Source organism: Arvicanthis niloticus, chromosome 20 (assembly GCF_011762505.2).
Source record: "Arvicanthis niloticus isolate mArvNil1 chromosome 20, mArvNil1.pat.X, whole genome shotgun sequence".
NCBI lineage: Eukaryota > Metazoa > Chordata > Mammalia > Rodentia > Muridae > Arvicanthis > Arvicanthis niloticus.
In genome coordinates, this window is record NC_047677.1 from 45,617,854 (window position 1) to 45,634,079 (window position 16,226).

The window sequence follows — 16,226 nt, forward strand, 5'->3', positions numbered from 1 at the left end:
CCCGAAAGCTGAAATTAAAGGCAACTGTGAGGTCATACAGGTGTTGGGAACCAATCCCAGGCTCTCTGCGCGAACAGCAGATGGTTTCCTTTTAACGGGTGCTCTGTCTGTGTATTTATGTGTATGCATGCTTACTTCAGGGCTTGGTTCAGGTCCATCCACTTTTAGTGAGTGTTGGTTATTGACTATGTGGAAATTCTCGGTGCGACGTATGTCCTTGGGGGCCAGAAGAACGCATTGGATCCTCTCGAACTAGAGTTACAGATGGTTGTGAGCCATCATGTGAGTGCTGAGCTGAACCCAGATCCTCTGGAAAAACTTTTAATCAATGACCCATCTCTTCACCTCCCCAGCCCATCCCCATCCCAATACTGAGGATAGGCCTGGAACTCCGTACCCCAGTCTTAGCCTGAATTCATAAAAATCTATTTTGCCCAGTCTACCAGAGTGCCTGTCCTTCCGGTTAGTTAGAAAGGTGTATCCCAGGCTGACTTTGAACTCCAGACTCTCATCCTCTTAGTTCCCAAATGATGGGACTATTCGATTACACAGCTCTGATTAGGAAGATGCTACAACCTCTGGCTCCCAAATCTTTTCCAGTAGAGCTGGGGAAGGACGTACATGCCTTTAATCCCAGCACTTGGGAGGCAAAGGCAGGCAGATCCAGGAGTTTCAGGCCAAGTCTGGTCTAAACATAGCAAGTTCCAAGGCTACACAGTAAAAACTTGTCTCAAAACCACCGAGCAGCTGGTTATACATGCCTTTAATCCCAGCATTCACTAAGCAGGGCAGGCAGGTCTAGGCTCAAGGCCAACCTGGTCTACAGTCCTAGTTACAGCTAGGGCTAAAGAAAAACCACACTTTGAAATACCAAAAGCCAGGGGGCTGGAGAGATGGCTCAGCAGTTAAGAGCACTGACTGCTCTTCCAGAGGTCCTGAGTTCAATTCCCAGCAACCACATGGTGGCTCACAACCATCTGTAATGGGATCCCATGCCCTGTTCTGAAGACATAAATTAAAAAAAAAAAAAAAAAAAAAAAAAAAAAATCTTAAAAAATACCAAAACCCAAATCAAACTCCTGTGGCCATTTCTGTAATCCCAGAATTCAATGGAGTACCAACAATGTTTAATGCTTAATGCCAGCTGGTTACATGACATCAGAAAAAATTAATCCCAGTCAAGTCTCACCTCCATGTTACCAATGCCACAGTTTTGGCTGCACCTGCTTTAAAAAGGTGACAATAGCTAAACTTTTGTGGGAGAGAACCAGTCATACTCTGGGGGTTTCCTTAGTAGAGGGCAGGGAAGGCCTGGGTTCTATCCAGCACTGATTCCTTCAGCAAGCCTAGTACATCAGTGCCCCAGGAGGAAATCAGATCTAGTCTGAAAGTGCCCAGCCTACCTGGCTCTGGACCAACCTTACATCTTTGTATGAATGAATGGAAAACTCAAGTTAAGACAAAAAGTTTTTATTCAAAAAATGCCAAGTATAAAAAAAAAAAAATAAGATCTCTTTTATTCCCCTGTACAGTATATTTCACTCAGATAAAACCAGCGGGTTACACTGCTGCTCAAAGCACAGCCCCAGAGGATCTGGAAGGCACACCACACCGGAACTGCCTTTCTGTCTTATGTACACAGTCAGCAGAGCCTAGACCCACTCCAGCAAGTAGGCAAGGGGGCCCCAGACGGGTCTACAGCAGCTGTCTCACCAGAGTCCCAAATGCCCCAGCAAGCGTTGCAGCCCTCCCCCAAAAAAGGTCCCCAAGTCAGGAGGAGGGAAGAAAGAAAAAAAAAAAAAAAGGACAGAACATGACAATAAAACCCTCAGGGCAACAGTCAGTTGAAGCTTGGAACAGGTAAACCAAATAAATAAATAAATAAATATACATTAAAACATTGACTTGCAGGCTAGAATGTGTCATCTTTCAAAAAAAAAACAAAAAACAAAAAAACAAACAAAAAAAAAAAGCAAAGAAACAAAAAATAAAAACAAAACCAAACGAAACCCCCAACACATAAAATAACTTAAAGGCATTTTTTTTTTCTTTAAAATTGTTATCATCTACAATCCTTTTGCAGGCTACCATGCTGGAATATACACACATTTACAGCTTGTCTGGTTGTTGCATTGGTTGTGCGTTCTGTGTGAGGTCTTGGCTTTGAAACGGTTAAGTTGGAACCAAAAAAGGAAGACCAGTTCACTTGGGAATTTTACTAAAGGAGCGGGAAAAAGGGCAGGTGGCTCAGCATGGCCCTGTAGCCTCTCCCATGGCACCTTTCATAGGAAGTGGGGGGATGGGAAAGGAGAGGAGGGAAGCAAACCCAGGCAGAATTTGAGAAGCAGCAGGTTAAGAGGTAAGTTCAAGTATTTCTCCCAGCACAGGCGGAGTCCCCACAGAAGGCACTCAGGAGTTGGAAGAGGTGACAGGGACTTAAATATGGTGCTAGTTTTTATCCCACCCCCCAAAATGTTTTCCCCTACCCTGGCCCATCTTAGTGACCCACAGTCTCCATGGTGACTAAAAGTTCCATGACAGGATTCTGAACCACTCCCATCCCCCACCCAGAGATTCTGCAGAGCCAGCAACACTAGGAGCAGAGTCTATGGGGAGGCAAAGAGGGGTCCAGAACGAGTGAAGTAGTCTTCTTTCCTCGTGGGGTGGGGGTGGGGCCCTGCTCCAGGGACCTGGAGTCTGGAATGAGTTGTCATTACTGTTCCTGCATCGTCAAGCAGGGTCCTGTTGAAGGTCAGAAGACAAGTTCTCCTTCCCTGGAGGGTCTGACAAAAAGGGTGCTATTTGCTGGGCGCCGGTGACAGGCTGTGCAGATGAATCTCGGCAGTTGCCTGGGGTAGGAGGACATCCTGCATCCATGGATGGTTCTGGATTTCTTCAAAGGAGGGCCGATCTGAAGGTCTCAGGGCCAGGCACCATCTAATAAGATGCTGACATTCTGCAGAAGGTGGGGGCAGACAGAGGTAAAGATGACTCAACTTGTTTTTGTAATGCAAAGGTCTCCTCTTCTTCCCAGAGACCCACAGGGTTTTTCAAAGAGGCACCTAATACTGCAGAGGCCCAGATACTGAGAGCCTCCAACAGTTTGCTTTCAGTTAAAAAAAAAAAGTACCTTCCCTCTTAAACCTGTGGTTTCAGACTTCAATAACCAGGGCCTTTCTCACGACACCCACTCAACAGAAATGGGAAGAATGACAAGGGTTTTGATGAGCCATCTCTGAGCATGATGAGGTGATTCAACTCACCTACCGACTTCCACTGACACTAGCAGGAATGAGGTCACTGGGACCACAATATTTAGAGAACTATATTGCCTTAAGGGGAGAAGGCTTCAATGGCCCTTTAAAAAAAAAACAAAAAAACCAACTCTGTTTAGAGACCAGGTCTCTGCTGGTACTTAGACTTTTTTTTTAACAGAGTCTAGCGGTTGGGGTGGGATGTATATAAAACTTATTGCAATTTGAGCATGACTAAACCAAAACCTTTAAGAAGAAAAGGCCCAGATGGAATTCCGAGGCCAAGCAGAGTAACTCTGACCCAGTGAGATCCCTCCATCTCCTGAGTCCCAGTAGTTGGGGGTGAGAAGGTGTCAGAGGCAGGCTAAGCTAAGGCCCTACTCTCCCCAAAAGAAAATGAATAAATAAATAAAAGGGTGGGTAGGAACGGACCCCCCCCCCCCCATACTGTCTCATCCCTGCAATCCCCAAACCAGCCTTTCAAACACACCATCCCCGGAGCGAGGGCCCATGGGAATTTACCTGAGGAGACCCTTTGCCTGAAGAACACTTGACCCTTGATGATCTCCTCATCGTGCTCGAATGGAATATCCCCGCAGACCATGTCATAGAGCAGGATCCCCAGGGACCAGACAGCCGCCGACCTGCCGTGGTAGCGGTGGTATCGAATCCACTCAGGAGGGCTGTACACTCGAGTTCCTAACCAGCAGAGGGAAAAGAAACCGCTATTAGCAAAAAGAAACAAAGCAACTCGTCTGAGCCGCTTCTTTAAAATAAAATAAAAAAAAAAATTTCCCCTCCAGACAAAGTTACTCTTTACTCTGGCTGGTCTTGAACTCAGAGATCTGCCTATCTCTGCTTCCCAAGTGCTGGATTAAAAGCATTTTTAATCACCACCACCACCACCACCCAGCTTTAAGACACGTTTTAATCCCAGCACTCAGGAGCAGACAGGCAGATTTGACTTTAAAAAAACAAAACAAACAAACAAAACAAAAATCAATCACTCAGTCTTTCCATCTCTGCCTCTTTGGTCCAGGCAGAAAATGGACAAATGGACAAGTAGTATGGTACCCTTCCAGGAGCCCAAACCCTAAACCCAAATCCTTTACACACCAGTCCACAGACTAACAAAGCCACGGAAAAGCTCGGGTCCAGAGACCCTGGTGGGATAGCCTTAGACTACAAGGACCCTGATGGTTTTGCCAGATTAGTCTCATCTAGCCTGGGACCAGGTGAGGACCTATAGACACAACACTTTAGTCAGGATGTGCTTTGGAAAGCTTGTCTGGGTTATACGCAAGTGAGGCACTGACACCTACACTCTCCCCTCCCTAGACTGGAAAGGTACAGTTGCAGGGCTGGTTTCAGACCACGTGATTCCTGTTTACAAACTTTGGGTAGTAAAAAAAAAAAAAAAAAGTGCTAGCCCCATGGTGCTCAACAGGGGGCAGCAAAGGCTTGCCCAGGGGGGGAAAACATAGGCGAGGACTCAGCCAGCCATTAACTGTTAAATACAAAAAATGCAGCCCAGCCCAGCACCCTCCAAAGAAATTCAAACCACAAGCCAGAGTCACAAGTTTTGAAAGGACGTAGTTTGTTAGGGTGAGCCACTGAGATCACGACTCAGCCTTGCGCTTTGATCTACTATTCCTCCCCTCCTTTACTGAAAGAACCCGATCCAAGCCCCTCCCTATGATAGATAGGTTTTCAGCCTCCCGGAGGAGACACCCAACTAATTTTCAAACCAACAGATCTTATTTCACAACACCCATTCCAGACCTCGTCGCCCTACAATACCCCCAAGTGGAGTGAGACCGCGGCTTATTCCTTTACCCTCAAAAACAAAACAAAAACAAAACCCTGCAGTTCTAAGAACTACCTTAAAACTCCCCAAAAAACAAAACAAACTAAAAAAAAAAAAAAAAAAAAAACCGGCACCAATGTCTCCCGCCACCACCGGCTCCACCTCCTACTGGAGAGAAAAGTGGGTCATACTTTAGAAATCTGGGCTACAGCCGGTTGCCCACGACCTCTTATTCACCGGAAAAACATGGAATTTACTAAATCCCTACTGAAAAGTAAAATAAGCAAACAACGGCCACAACAACAACAACAACAACAACAAATCCAACCACGCCAGAAATGTTGCAGGTTCGCTCAACCAGCTTGAAATCCCCGGCTGTACTATGCCGGGAAGCTCGCCTCTGCCCCACCCCTGCCAGCTCTGAGCCAGGCGGCCCAATGACCTTTACAAAGGGCCGGAGCCGAGGCCGCCAGAGGCTTCGATGCCGGCACCTTGGGCAGCTCCCTTTCCCGGGGCCTGGCTCACCATCAAAGTCCGTGTAGACTGTGTCCTTGAGCAGCGCCCCCGACCCGAAGTCGATGAGTTTGAGTTCGCCTCGGTTCAGGTCGATTAAGATGTTCTCGTCCTTGATGTCGCGGTGGAGAACCCCGCAGTTGTGGCAATGCCGCACGGCCTCCAGCACCTGCCAGAAGAAGCTTCGAGCCAGCTCCTCCTGCAGGGCTCCTCGCTCGGTGATGAAGTCGAAGAGGTCTTGCACGGGTTCGGGCCTCTCCAGGATCAGCACGAAACTATCGGGCCTCTCGAACCAGTCCAGAAGTCTAATGACGCCCGAGAAGCCCGAGCTCACCTTCTTCAGCAGGACCACTTCCATAGGCACCCGGGTGCCATTGGGCTGCAAAGGGTGAGGGCGAGGGTGAGCGCGCCGGTTCCGGCACGCCCGTCACCACCCACCCACCCATGCGAGGGGTCTCAGGCTCACTCACCAGTTCTCCCCAATCGGAAATCCGGTCCTTCTCCACGTGCTTGATGGCCACCTGGAAGAAGACCCCCGAGTCTCCATCAGACCCCTCCTGCTCAAAAGCATCCCTCCGCGCGCCCTCCCCGAGGCGGGGTTGCCCACTCACCGGCAAGTTATCGGCGACGCGGATGCCGGAGTAAACCGAGCCGAAGCCACCGCTGCCCAACAGCGGGCCCACCTGGTACTGCGACTCCAGGGGCTCCTTCTCTTTGCCTAGGAAGAGAGGCACGGGACACTTAGCGCGCGCGGCCCACGCGGGGGTCTCCCGGCGTCCCCCCACCTCCAACGACCCGCGCGCCCAGGGTGGGGTGGGAACACTCACCCGGCGCCAGCTTGGTGGCGTGCAGGTCGTTGCAGGGCGCGGCGCGCAGGTGGGCCAGGGAGTTGATCTTGGACAGGAGCATCCCCACCTCCAGGGTGTCGGTGCGGCGCCGGTGCCGGGACGAGCAGCAGCGGCGGCGGAGCGAGCTGGGGCTGAGCCGACGGCCGGGACTCAGACTGCGGGTGGCGTTGCGGCTCGGGCTGCGGCTGGCGCGCAAGGCCGAGGGCGAGTCGGAGGACGACTGAGGGCGCTGGCGGCGGGCAGGCTCGCCGGCCGGGTCAGGCAGTGCGGGAGGCGGCGGGGCGAGAGGCGCCGCGGGACCCAGGGCTGCTGCTGACTGTGACTGCTGCTCCTGCTGCTGCTGCTGCTGCTACTGCCGATCCCGCCGCCGGCGCTGCCGACTCCCCTCCAGCCTCCTCCGCCGCCACGGCCGCTGCTGCAGACGCCCGGCTCGCCCCGCCGCCAGGAGTAAAGGGGCGGAGCGCGCCGCTGGGGAGGGCGCGCGCGGCGGGCGGGGACGGGGCGGGGCCTCTCCGGGAGGCCGAGGTGGGGAGCCCGGCTGGCGCGGCGGCGGAGGGCGGAGAGGGGGCGGGGAGGCGGCGGGACGAGGGCCGCTCCCCTCCACTCCGCCCCCTCGCGGCTACACCCCTCTCTCCTGCCCCGCCTCCGGGCGCGGCTTCAGCCAACCAGAAGAGTCTTTATTTGCATAAGGCCTTGCGGGCCCCGCCCACGCCCCGCCCCGGGCCTCGCGGTCAGAATGGTCGCTAACGCCGCCACGACGTGGCGGGAAGGAAAAGGCGCCAAAACGGAGGGGGAGGGGCGCTGGGCGTGCGGGGAGGCGGGAGCTGGGTGGCGCGCGCGGCCGGGGGAGGAAGGATGGGGAGGGGCGTATCGATTCAAACCCAAACAATAACAAAGCCATCAAAGGCCGCCCGAGGCCAGCTCCGCCGACTCTGTGTTTCCCGGAGATTTGGGGTGTGGAAGGGGGGTCGAGGGTTGGTGCTGGAGCGTAGCAAGTTGTGAGAAATGGAAGGGCGTTGGTGTGGCCGGCGCGGAGGCCATGAGCAGGGACCGCGTGTGTGTGGATGCCGACCGGGGTGGTCCTCTGGTGTGACTCAGCCCGGAGACCTCCAAGGCTGCTGGGGCGGGTTGACGATGCGCTGTGGGCTAGATCCTGGGGGTGGTGATTGTGTTTTGGGGGGGCGAAGGCTGTGCAAGACGTGAGTCACCGGCATTTTGCACACCGAGGGAGTCACAGGCCTGCGAGCGAGGAGAAGTGGGGGAGACCTGGGCTGCGAGGAGCCGGTGACAAAGATTCTCAATTTAGAAATGCAAAGGAAAATTAGAAGGTACCAGGCGGTCCTGATCTCCCTCAGAAAGGATCCGTGTCCGAGCGCCTGGGACAGAGGAAATCACGACACAAATGTTAGCTTTCTCGTGCCAGATGCTGTCTCAGCCCCTTCGGAGAGGGCGGGAGGAGCAGGAAAATTCCTGATCGCGGGCGAGGGTGGGAGGGTGCCGTTGTGTTTAATCAGAGGTTGCTCGGTAGTCACCTTCTTTCTCATCAGCTTGGTATTAGCAGTCAGGCGATACCAGCTATTATTGGCCCCGACCCCAGCCTTGTCTCAAAGGAAAGTCCCCACATGCACGTGGAAATACCATACCACGGAGAGCTAGCCGGGTCTGCTTTCATCTTTTGTCCTTTTTAAACTTCATGGAGAGTTGATAACGACGTGTGAAATGGGTAAACTCTCATTCTGTGTAATCCATAAACTGAGACACTAGTGGCCAGAGTCATTGAAAGCCAACTGCATCCCATTTTCGTTTTTTTTTTTTTTTGTTTGTTTTGTTTTTGGGGTGATCTTTAAAGGTGGAATGAGCCTGTTATGGATGTAGTCATTAACGCATTTAAATGCTTCCTTTACAAGTTTTCCATGGTGCTTATAAAGATGCCCAGAGACTCCATAACTTTTATGGACGCCTCTTACAAAACATTACATATTTCCCTTTTGTTTGTGTTCTGTGGCCTAACTCATTCGTTTCTGATGACGAAAGGAGAAAAACCCAGGGGAACAAGAATTACTTCCTTTTTTTGCAGATAGGAAAATGAATCGTAACTGGGATGACACAGGGTCATACGACAGCCGAGGGAATGACCCAAATTCTGCTCCTGAGACTTCAGAGCTTTGCCTTAAAACATCTATGACACTGGCATTGAACAGGGCATCAGAAAGGTATACCTGGAGTGGTGCCCAGCGTTAAACCACAGCATTCTGAACCAGGCCAGCCTTGTCTACATAGAAAAATTCTGTCTATAAATAAATATTTTTTAAACACCACTACACCTCCAGTACTCTCTCAGACCCTCGGCTCCGTCCAAACAGGGCTATTTCCACTTGTTTTCAAATCTCCCAGCACATTCCAGACTTTGTGCCTCTGAAAACTCAAGTTTACCTGTCCAAAGTGCCCTGTCCTCTTCCCGGAATGTGTCTGATGTTGAGAAATAAGTCCAGGGTCTTACACGTACACCCTGCCACTGAGCTACAACACTCCAGTCCTGTCTCTTACCCAAAGCGTTGTGTTCTGAAGGAATGCACATGTATTTCCACATTTTTGCTGAGCGAACCCCAAGCCTCCATTCACTGTCCCTCCTCCGCCCATCTGACAGTCATGTGGGGTTATTACAAAGGGGGAAAAATCTTTCTGGGCTGAGATGCCATTCAGTTGGTAGAATCCTTGTTTGGCATATATAAAATCCTGGGTTTGCTCCCTGGCACTGCATAAATGATACCTAGGGCATGCCCATGCTCCCAGGACGGAGGAGGCAGAGGCAGAAGGATCAGAAGTTCAAAGTCAGTCAGAGACATGAAAGATCTTGTCTTAAAACAAACAAAAGGCTTCCTGGATGCTATCTCTTCATTTATTTATACCGTCTACCCTCTTTGTTTTCTTTTTCTGCTTCTTAATATGCAATCTCGCTGCTCACACCAAAGCCGGGACAGTTCTCAGATTCATGAATCTTTTGCTTCTGCCTTCCCACTTGCCTACCCTGCAAGCATGACCACCTTTTGTCCAGCAGTTACTGATAGGAGAGAAAGTGTATGATCCAACATAAAGATCACCATGCTCAAAATCAATTCAAGAACCTGATATAGTGGGTCATATTTGTAATTCCAGTACTCAGAAGGCTGAGACAGGAGGACTGCCAGACCGAGCTGTGAAGCTCAGTGAAGCCAGACAGTGGTTAACCAAGACCCTGCACCCTGTCTAAAAAAGAAAAGCCTATGAGTAACTATGTAGCTCAATGATCAGACAGTCATCTAGTACTCCTGGGGTTCATGATCCATTTGGGCGGGGGGGGGGGGGTGTGTGACGGAAAGAAACCCCACAAAAATAAACAAACAAACCAACCCGGGATATTTAAGTGGGCTCAGGAAAATTAAGGCCAAAGGAGAGAAGAAAACTAAACCAGAAGATTCCATTAAGGAAGCTTTCGATTCTGAGAAGAGGTACCTGGTGCTTATGAAACCGGACCAAGTTACCTAGCCTTTCTTCCTAAGCTGTAGCCTGGGTGCAGGTAACATCACCTACCTCCTTGCTGGAAGGAGCAAAGTCTGCATGTGTGGGTGAAGGCTAGCCTCAGACCCAGCACAAAGCTAAGCCCTGCTGTGACATAGCAGTAGTGTCCATTGTGATAACAATTGTGACCTGGAAAAGAGATTGTTGGCAAGTCCTTCTTTTGCTTGCGTGAGGCAGGTGGGATGGGTGCGCATCACAGTGGGTGTGTGGAGGTCAGAGGACAGTTCTCCGCAGCTGATGTTGGAAGAGCCTTATACCTGGGAGGGTTCAAAGGTAAAAATGCCAGATAAGGGAATTGAGAGATGGGTAAAGGTGCTGCCAAACAGAGTTTGATCTCCTGGGTCCTTAAATCCCCAAGTTGTCCTCTGACTCTTCTCTCCTCTTCTCTTCTCTCTCTCTCTCTCTCTCTCTCTCTCTCTCTCTCTCTCTCATTCTCTTTCTCTCTCTCAATAAACAAAGGGGGCTAAAGAGATGACAGCTCAGCTGTTAACAGTGCTTACTGCTCTTGCAGATGAGTTCAGTTCCCAGCACCCAAGTCTAATGACTCACAACCCCCTGTAACCCCAGATCCCTTGGGATTGATCTTATGTTCTATTCTGGTCCCTTCAAGCACCAGCCCTCTTGTGAACACGCTCGCGCGCGCACACATGCACACACACCCACGCGCACACACGTATACCTTCACATACATATAATTTAAAATAAAATACATATTTAAAAAAAAAACCATGGGAGGGGGGAAAAACCCTAAAAAATAATGAATTTCTCCTAGCTGGGTGTGGTGACAGTCCCCTGTAACCTCTGGCACTGAGGCTGATGAATGGTGAGTGCCAGGTTAGCCTGGGCTACACAATCAACCTCAGGGCAGGGGCGGGAGCAGGGGTAGAAGGGACAAAGACTCCAAGGAAGAGTCAGAAAAATTACCCTAAAGATTAAATAACAAATGATTTTGGAAAGACAGAAGCCGTAATTATGATGGCAGGTCTGGGTAAAGAGTAGCATTTGTTATCATGAAACTGTACACTGATCAAAAGGTCAAAGGTTGCCTTGCTGGGCTTGTCACCAGAGAAGTGTAGGAGGAAGTTTGAAGAGATAGCCAGACCAAACATTCTTTTTCTTTCTGAGACAGAGTTTCTCTGTATAGTCCTGGCTGTCCTGGAACTCACTCTGTAGACCAGGCTGGCCTCAAACTCAGAGATCTGCCTGCCTCTGCCTCCAAGGGCTGCGATTAAAGGCGTGTGCCACCTCCAGCAGCCAGGCACCCACATTGGTTTTAAAGTACTTTTGTTTTGCAATGCCAGGACCTTGAATTAGGAAAGGTTTCCATACCATCTTCGGAGCTCAGTAGAATCAGCCTACTGGGCTTCTGGCTTTTTCTTGTTAAGATTTTCAACTAATCCAGTAGAAGCAATTAGTATCTGTGTGGTTGATTTCTCCCTTACAAATTATCCTAGGCTGGTTGAAGTGGCCCTCACCTTTAATCCCAGCACTTGGGAGGCAGAGGCAGGTGGATCTCCCAGAGTTCAAGGCCAGCCTGGAAGTCCTGAGTAAATTCCATGCCAGTCTAGTGAGAACATGCCTCAAAAATAAATAGCTAAAATTAACTGAAATAATTTTTCTGGGGCTTAGAGAGATGTCTCAGCTGTTAAAAACACTGGCTGCTCTCACAGAGGGCTCATGCCCAGCTCCAACCATCCACATGGTGACTCACTGTCTGTGATGACCCAAGACTAGGAAGATAGAAGCAGGAGGATTGAGATTTCAAGACCATCTCAGCCTGGACCATGGGGGAGACCCTGTCTCAAAAAAGGAAAAAAGGATGGGGGTGGAGCTGGAGAGGAAGCTCAGTGCTTAAGAACACTTGTCTCTAGCAGAAGACCTGGGTTCAATTCCCAGCACCCACAGTAAAGCAGTTTATATCTACCTATAACTCCGCTTTCAGGGGATCCAACACCCTCTTCCAGTCTCCGAGGGCACCCTGTGTTAGGTGGACTTACATGCACATAACTAACATGTTTCATAGTCTCAGCAGCTCTGAGGAGACAGAGGCAGGCATATCTCTACGAATTCATGAGTTTGGGAAAGGCCTGGTCCCCAGAGCAAGTAATGAAAGAAAACGAAACAAAAAACAATAAATCTTTGAAAAAAGAAAGGTGAAGATGGGGGCCATAGGTCAGTTGTTAGAGACCTAGCAGGTTTGAAGCCCTGGGTTTGATGCCAGGCATTCTTTTTTTTTTTTCGAGACAGGGTTTCTCTGTATAGCCTGGGCTGTCCTGGAACTCACTCTGTAGACCAGGCTGGCCTCGAACTCAGAAATCTGCCTGCCTCTGCCTCCCAAGTACTGGGATTAAAGGCCACCACTGCCACCACTGCCCGGTTGATGGTAGGCATTCTTAATCTGGAAGTTTTGGGCCTGCCTGATGACTCAGCAGACAGAGGGACTTGGGGAATAAAGCAGAGACTTTAAGGCCAGCCTGATCTAAAAAAAAAAAAAATCCAGGGCAGCCGAGGGTTGTTACATACAGAAACTCAAAACACCAAAGAAACAAACAACAAAAGGTATTCTGTGGTTAGGTTGGAACTATATGGCCAAGGCAAAGGTTCAAAGGAGATGGGGGGGTCTAAGGAAGGTGCCACCTGGATCTTTTTTTTTTGGTTGTTTTTTTTTTTTTTTTTTTTTTTGGCTTTGTTTTGAGACAGGGTCTCACTGAGTCGTGCCTGGCCTTGAACTTCCACAGATTCACCTACCTCTGCCTCCTGAGTGCTGGGGTTAAAGGCGTCCACCACCACACCACACCACACTCCCTTTTTAAAAGACAGACCTTAAAGTGTGGCTATGTTAAAGATGGAACGGTTAAAGTCAGGAAGGATGCAGGGTGGTGGCACACATCTCTAATCACAGCACTCAGGAGGCAGAGGCAGGTGGATTTCTGTGAGCTCCAGGCCAGCCTCGACTATATAGTGAGTCCAGGACAGCCATGAAGGATTATATAAGGAGGCTCTGTCTCAAATAAGTAAGCAGACAAACAGAAGATGGTTTGGGTTATATCCTCAGTGGTCTCTCGCTCTCTCTCTCTCTCTCTCTCCCCCCCTCTCTTTCTCTGTGTGTGTGTGTGTGTGTGTGTGTGTGTATCTGTATGTAGGTATGTACATTTTAATAGAATTGGCCTGAAAGGCCAGAAGAGGGCACTGGATTCCCTGGAGCTGGAGTTATAGCCCGTTGTGAACCACTGGATAAGTGCTGGGAATCAACTTGCATTCTCTGAGAGAGTAGTCCATACTCTTTTTTTTTTTTTTTTAATGTATTTATTTGCCGGGCGGTGGTGGCGCAAGCCTTTAATCCCAGCACTTGGGAGGCAGGCGGATTTCTGAGTTCGAGGCCAGCCTGGTCTACAGAGTGAGTTCCAGGACAGCCAGGGCTACACAGAGAAACCCTGTCTCGAAAAACCAAAAAAAAAAAAAAAAAAGATGTATTTATTTTATGTATGTGAGTACACTGTTGCTGTCTTCAATCACATCAAGGGTCTGTCTTTAGTCACATCAGTAGACTAGATACACTTGAAATTGTGATACTCCTGCCTCAGCCTCCTGACTGGGATTGTGGTGCTATACTGCCAGGCTGGGTTAGTTTGAGGTTTTGTTTGTTTGTTTATTTGTTTGTTTAAGTGTCATAGTTTGAATATGCTTGGCCCAGGGAGTGGCATCATTTGGAGGTGTGGCCTTGTTAGAGCAGGTGTGGCCTGTTGGAGTAGGTGTGTCACTGTGAGTGTGAGCTGTAAGACCCTCATCCTAGCTGCCTGGAAGCCAGTCTTCCACTAGCAGCCTTCAGATAAAGACATAGAACTCTCAGCTCTGCCCACACCATGCCTGCCTGGATGCTGCCATGCTCCCACTTTGATGATAATGGACTGAACGTCTGAACCTATAAGCCAGCCCCAATTAAGTGGTGTCCTTATAAGAGTTGCCTTGGTCATGGTGTCTGTTTACAGCAATAAAACCCTAAGACATTAAGATAGTATTTGGCTGCCTGGCAGTGGTGGCCCACACCTTTAATCCCAGCACTTGGGAGGCAGAGACAGGCGGATTTCTGAGTTCAAGGCCAACCTGGTCTACAGAGTGAGTTCCAGGACAGCTAGGACTACACAGAGAAACCCTGTCTCGAAACCCCCCCCTCCCCCCAAAAAAAGGATAGTATTTGGCTGCATAGCTCATGCTGGTACAGACCTTGTGATCCTCCTGCCTCAACCTCTAAAGTACAACCATACTTGGCTTGCTTTGTTTTCTATTCATGCTGGTTGTTATTGTTTCTATTCATTTCGTTGTGGTTATTTGTTTCCACCGGATCTAAGTGTAGCCCAGGGTGGCTTAAAACTTGAAGTTTTATTTATTTATTTATTTATTTTAAATGAGTACGCTGTCGCTGTCTTCAGACACACCAGAAGAGGGCATCAAATCCCATTACAGATGGTTGTGAGCCACCATGTGGTTGCTGGGAATTGAACTCAGGACCTCTGGAAGAGCAGTCAGTGCTCTTAACCACTGAGCCATCTCTCCAGCCCGATACCTCCATCTTAAAGGGATCTATCTGCTTCAATTTCTTCACTATGTCCAGCTCTAATTTAATTTCTGTGTCTGGAGTGCCCTGTCTACATGTATGTCTGTATAGCACTATGTGTGCCTGGTGTTATGGAGACCAGAGGGGGGCATCGGGTCCTTTGAGACTGGAGCTGGAGTTACAAATGGTTGTGAGCCCCCACATGGGTGCTGAGAATCAAACCTGGGTCCTCCGAAGAGCAGCCAGTGCTTTTAAATGGTGAGCCATATCTCCAGCCCTCAGTCTTCTTTTTGTTATTAAACATGGGGTTAGACTGGAGTCCTGGCTTTCTTCCATTTTTGAAATGGGATTCAAATCCTTCAGACTCAAGGAATCATCTACCTGCCTCTGCCTGCGGAGCAGCTCAACAGCATGCCCGGAAGTGGGAGTCTCCAAGTGTCTAAATGAAAAACTGGCTGATCCAGGGAACTTAGCATCTGCTTTGCCCACCACACACAGCACGGATATCACCTTTCCTTGTCTAGGTGTTCACCAGTGCCACTTTACTAAGGAGCCACTGGAGTGGGGCATGGTGGCACACACTTGTGATCCCAGAAGTCCCCGAGGAGGAAACAGAGTTCTAGGGCAGCCTGAGGTAAACAGTAAAGACCAAAAAAAGACACCCACCCACTCACTAGGTGAGGTCATTCTTATATGGGTCAGAGTCACACCTAAAATCATTCTTATGAATGGGAGTTGAGCTGGCAAGCAGCCAGCCCTGAGTTCATCCTGTCTCTTTCAAGGCCACCTGATCTTTCTTCCCCCTTCTTCCCGATCACTTCAACCACTTGTTTTAAAATCCGCAGCAATGGTTGGTAGTAATCATAGGACACCATCTGAGCATTTAGTGTGTCCATCTGTGAGAACCGTGAGCATGGCTACAGTAGCTACGTGACAGAGCACTTGCCTGGCACACTTACGGCTTAATCAGCACCTTAATCAATCAGTCAATCAATCAAATTAGGGCTGAAGATATGGCTTTCTGGTAAAAGCACTTGTCTTGTATGTAGTAGATCCTGGGTTCAACCTCTGGGCACCGGGGGCAAAAAGATAAGATTATTTATCAATAGTTAATGATCGTTCTTTTTCTATTGCTGTATTAAGACACCCTGGCAATGGTAGTTTACAGAAGGGAGGGTTTATCCGGGGTTAAGGTGGCTTAGGGTTAGAGTCTGTGGCGTTAGGGTTCAGATGGTGGCGGGCAGGTGGAACAGCAAAGTGAGGCTGTCAGTCTTCAGGCCTGCAAAGCCTGCCTCCAGTGACACATCCTCTCAATACCGTCTACTGCCAACCAGGTTCAAACGTCTGAGACTACGGGCACATTTACTGGCTGTTTGTTTTGCTTATGGAAACAGGGTCTCTCTGTGTAGCCCAGGCTGTCCTGTAACTCGCTCTGTAGACCAGGCTGGCCTCACACTCATAGAACTCTACTTGCCTCTGCTTCCCAAGTGCTCAGATATTAAAGGTAAGCGCTACCACCCTGCCCAGGTTTACTATTTAGACTGCTGCATTTTTTTAAGTCAGATATGGGATGCCCATATTTGTAATTCTAGCACTCAGGATGTTGACCCTAGAGGATCCTGATGTTGAGGCCAGTCTGGAAAACTGGGCTCAAAGAATTAAAATGGGGGTGAGGGGGAAAATGGCTCAGT

General features: G+C 49.5%; 1 protein-coding gene across 1 annotated transcript; it reads right to left on the reverse strand.

Moving 5' to 3' along the window:
• Positions 1 to 1,454: 1,454 nt before the first annotated feature.
• Pim1 (Pim-1 proto-oncogene, serine/threonine kinase) lies at positions 1,455 to 6,704 on the reverse strand. The gene is made up of 6 exons (XM_034524802.2): positions 6,402 to 6,704; positions 6,186 to 6,292; positions 6,045 to 6,095; positions 5,587 to 5,953; positions 3,777 to 3,953; positions 1,455 to 2,956 (listed from the first exon to the last, which is right to left on the reverse strand). Exons 1-6 carry the CDS (start codon positions 6,481 to 6,483, stop codon positions 2,799 to 2,801), a joined length of 942 nt encoding a protein of 313 aa, XP_034380693.1. The 5' UTR covers positions 6,484 to 6,704; the 3' UTR covers positions 1,455 to 2,798.
• Positions 6,705 to 16,226: the final 9,522 nt, after the last annotated feature.

What these genes read in the sequence shown, in the direction of transcription:
- Pim1 (XM_034524802.2), bottom strand. Translation starts at nt 6,483, where the DNA reads ATGCTCCTGTCCAAGATCAACTCCCTGGCCCACCTGCGCGCCGCGCCC. An exon ending in CGCCACCAAGCTGGCGCCGG is followed by an intron (nt 6,293 to 6,401) that starts GTGAGTGTTCCC and finishes CTCTCTTCCTAG; the next exon opens with GCAAAGAGAAGGAGCCCCTG. An exon ending in AGTCTACACGGACTTTGATG is followed by an intron (nt 3,954 to 5,586) that starts GTGAGCCAGGCC and finishes TCTGCTGGTTAG; the next exon opens with GAACTCGAGTGTACAGCCCT.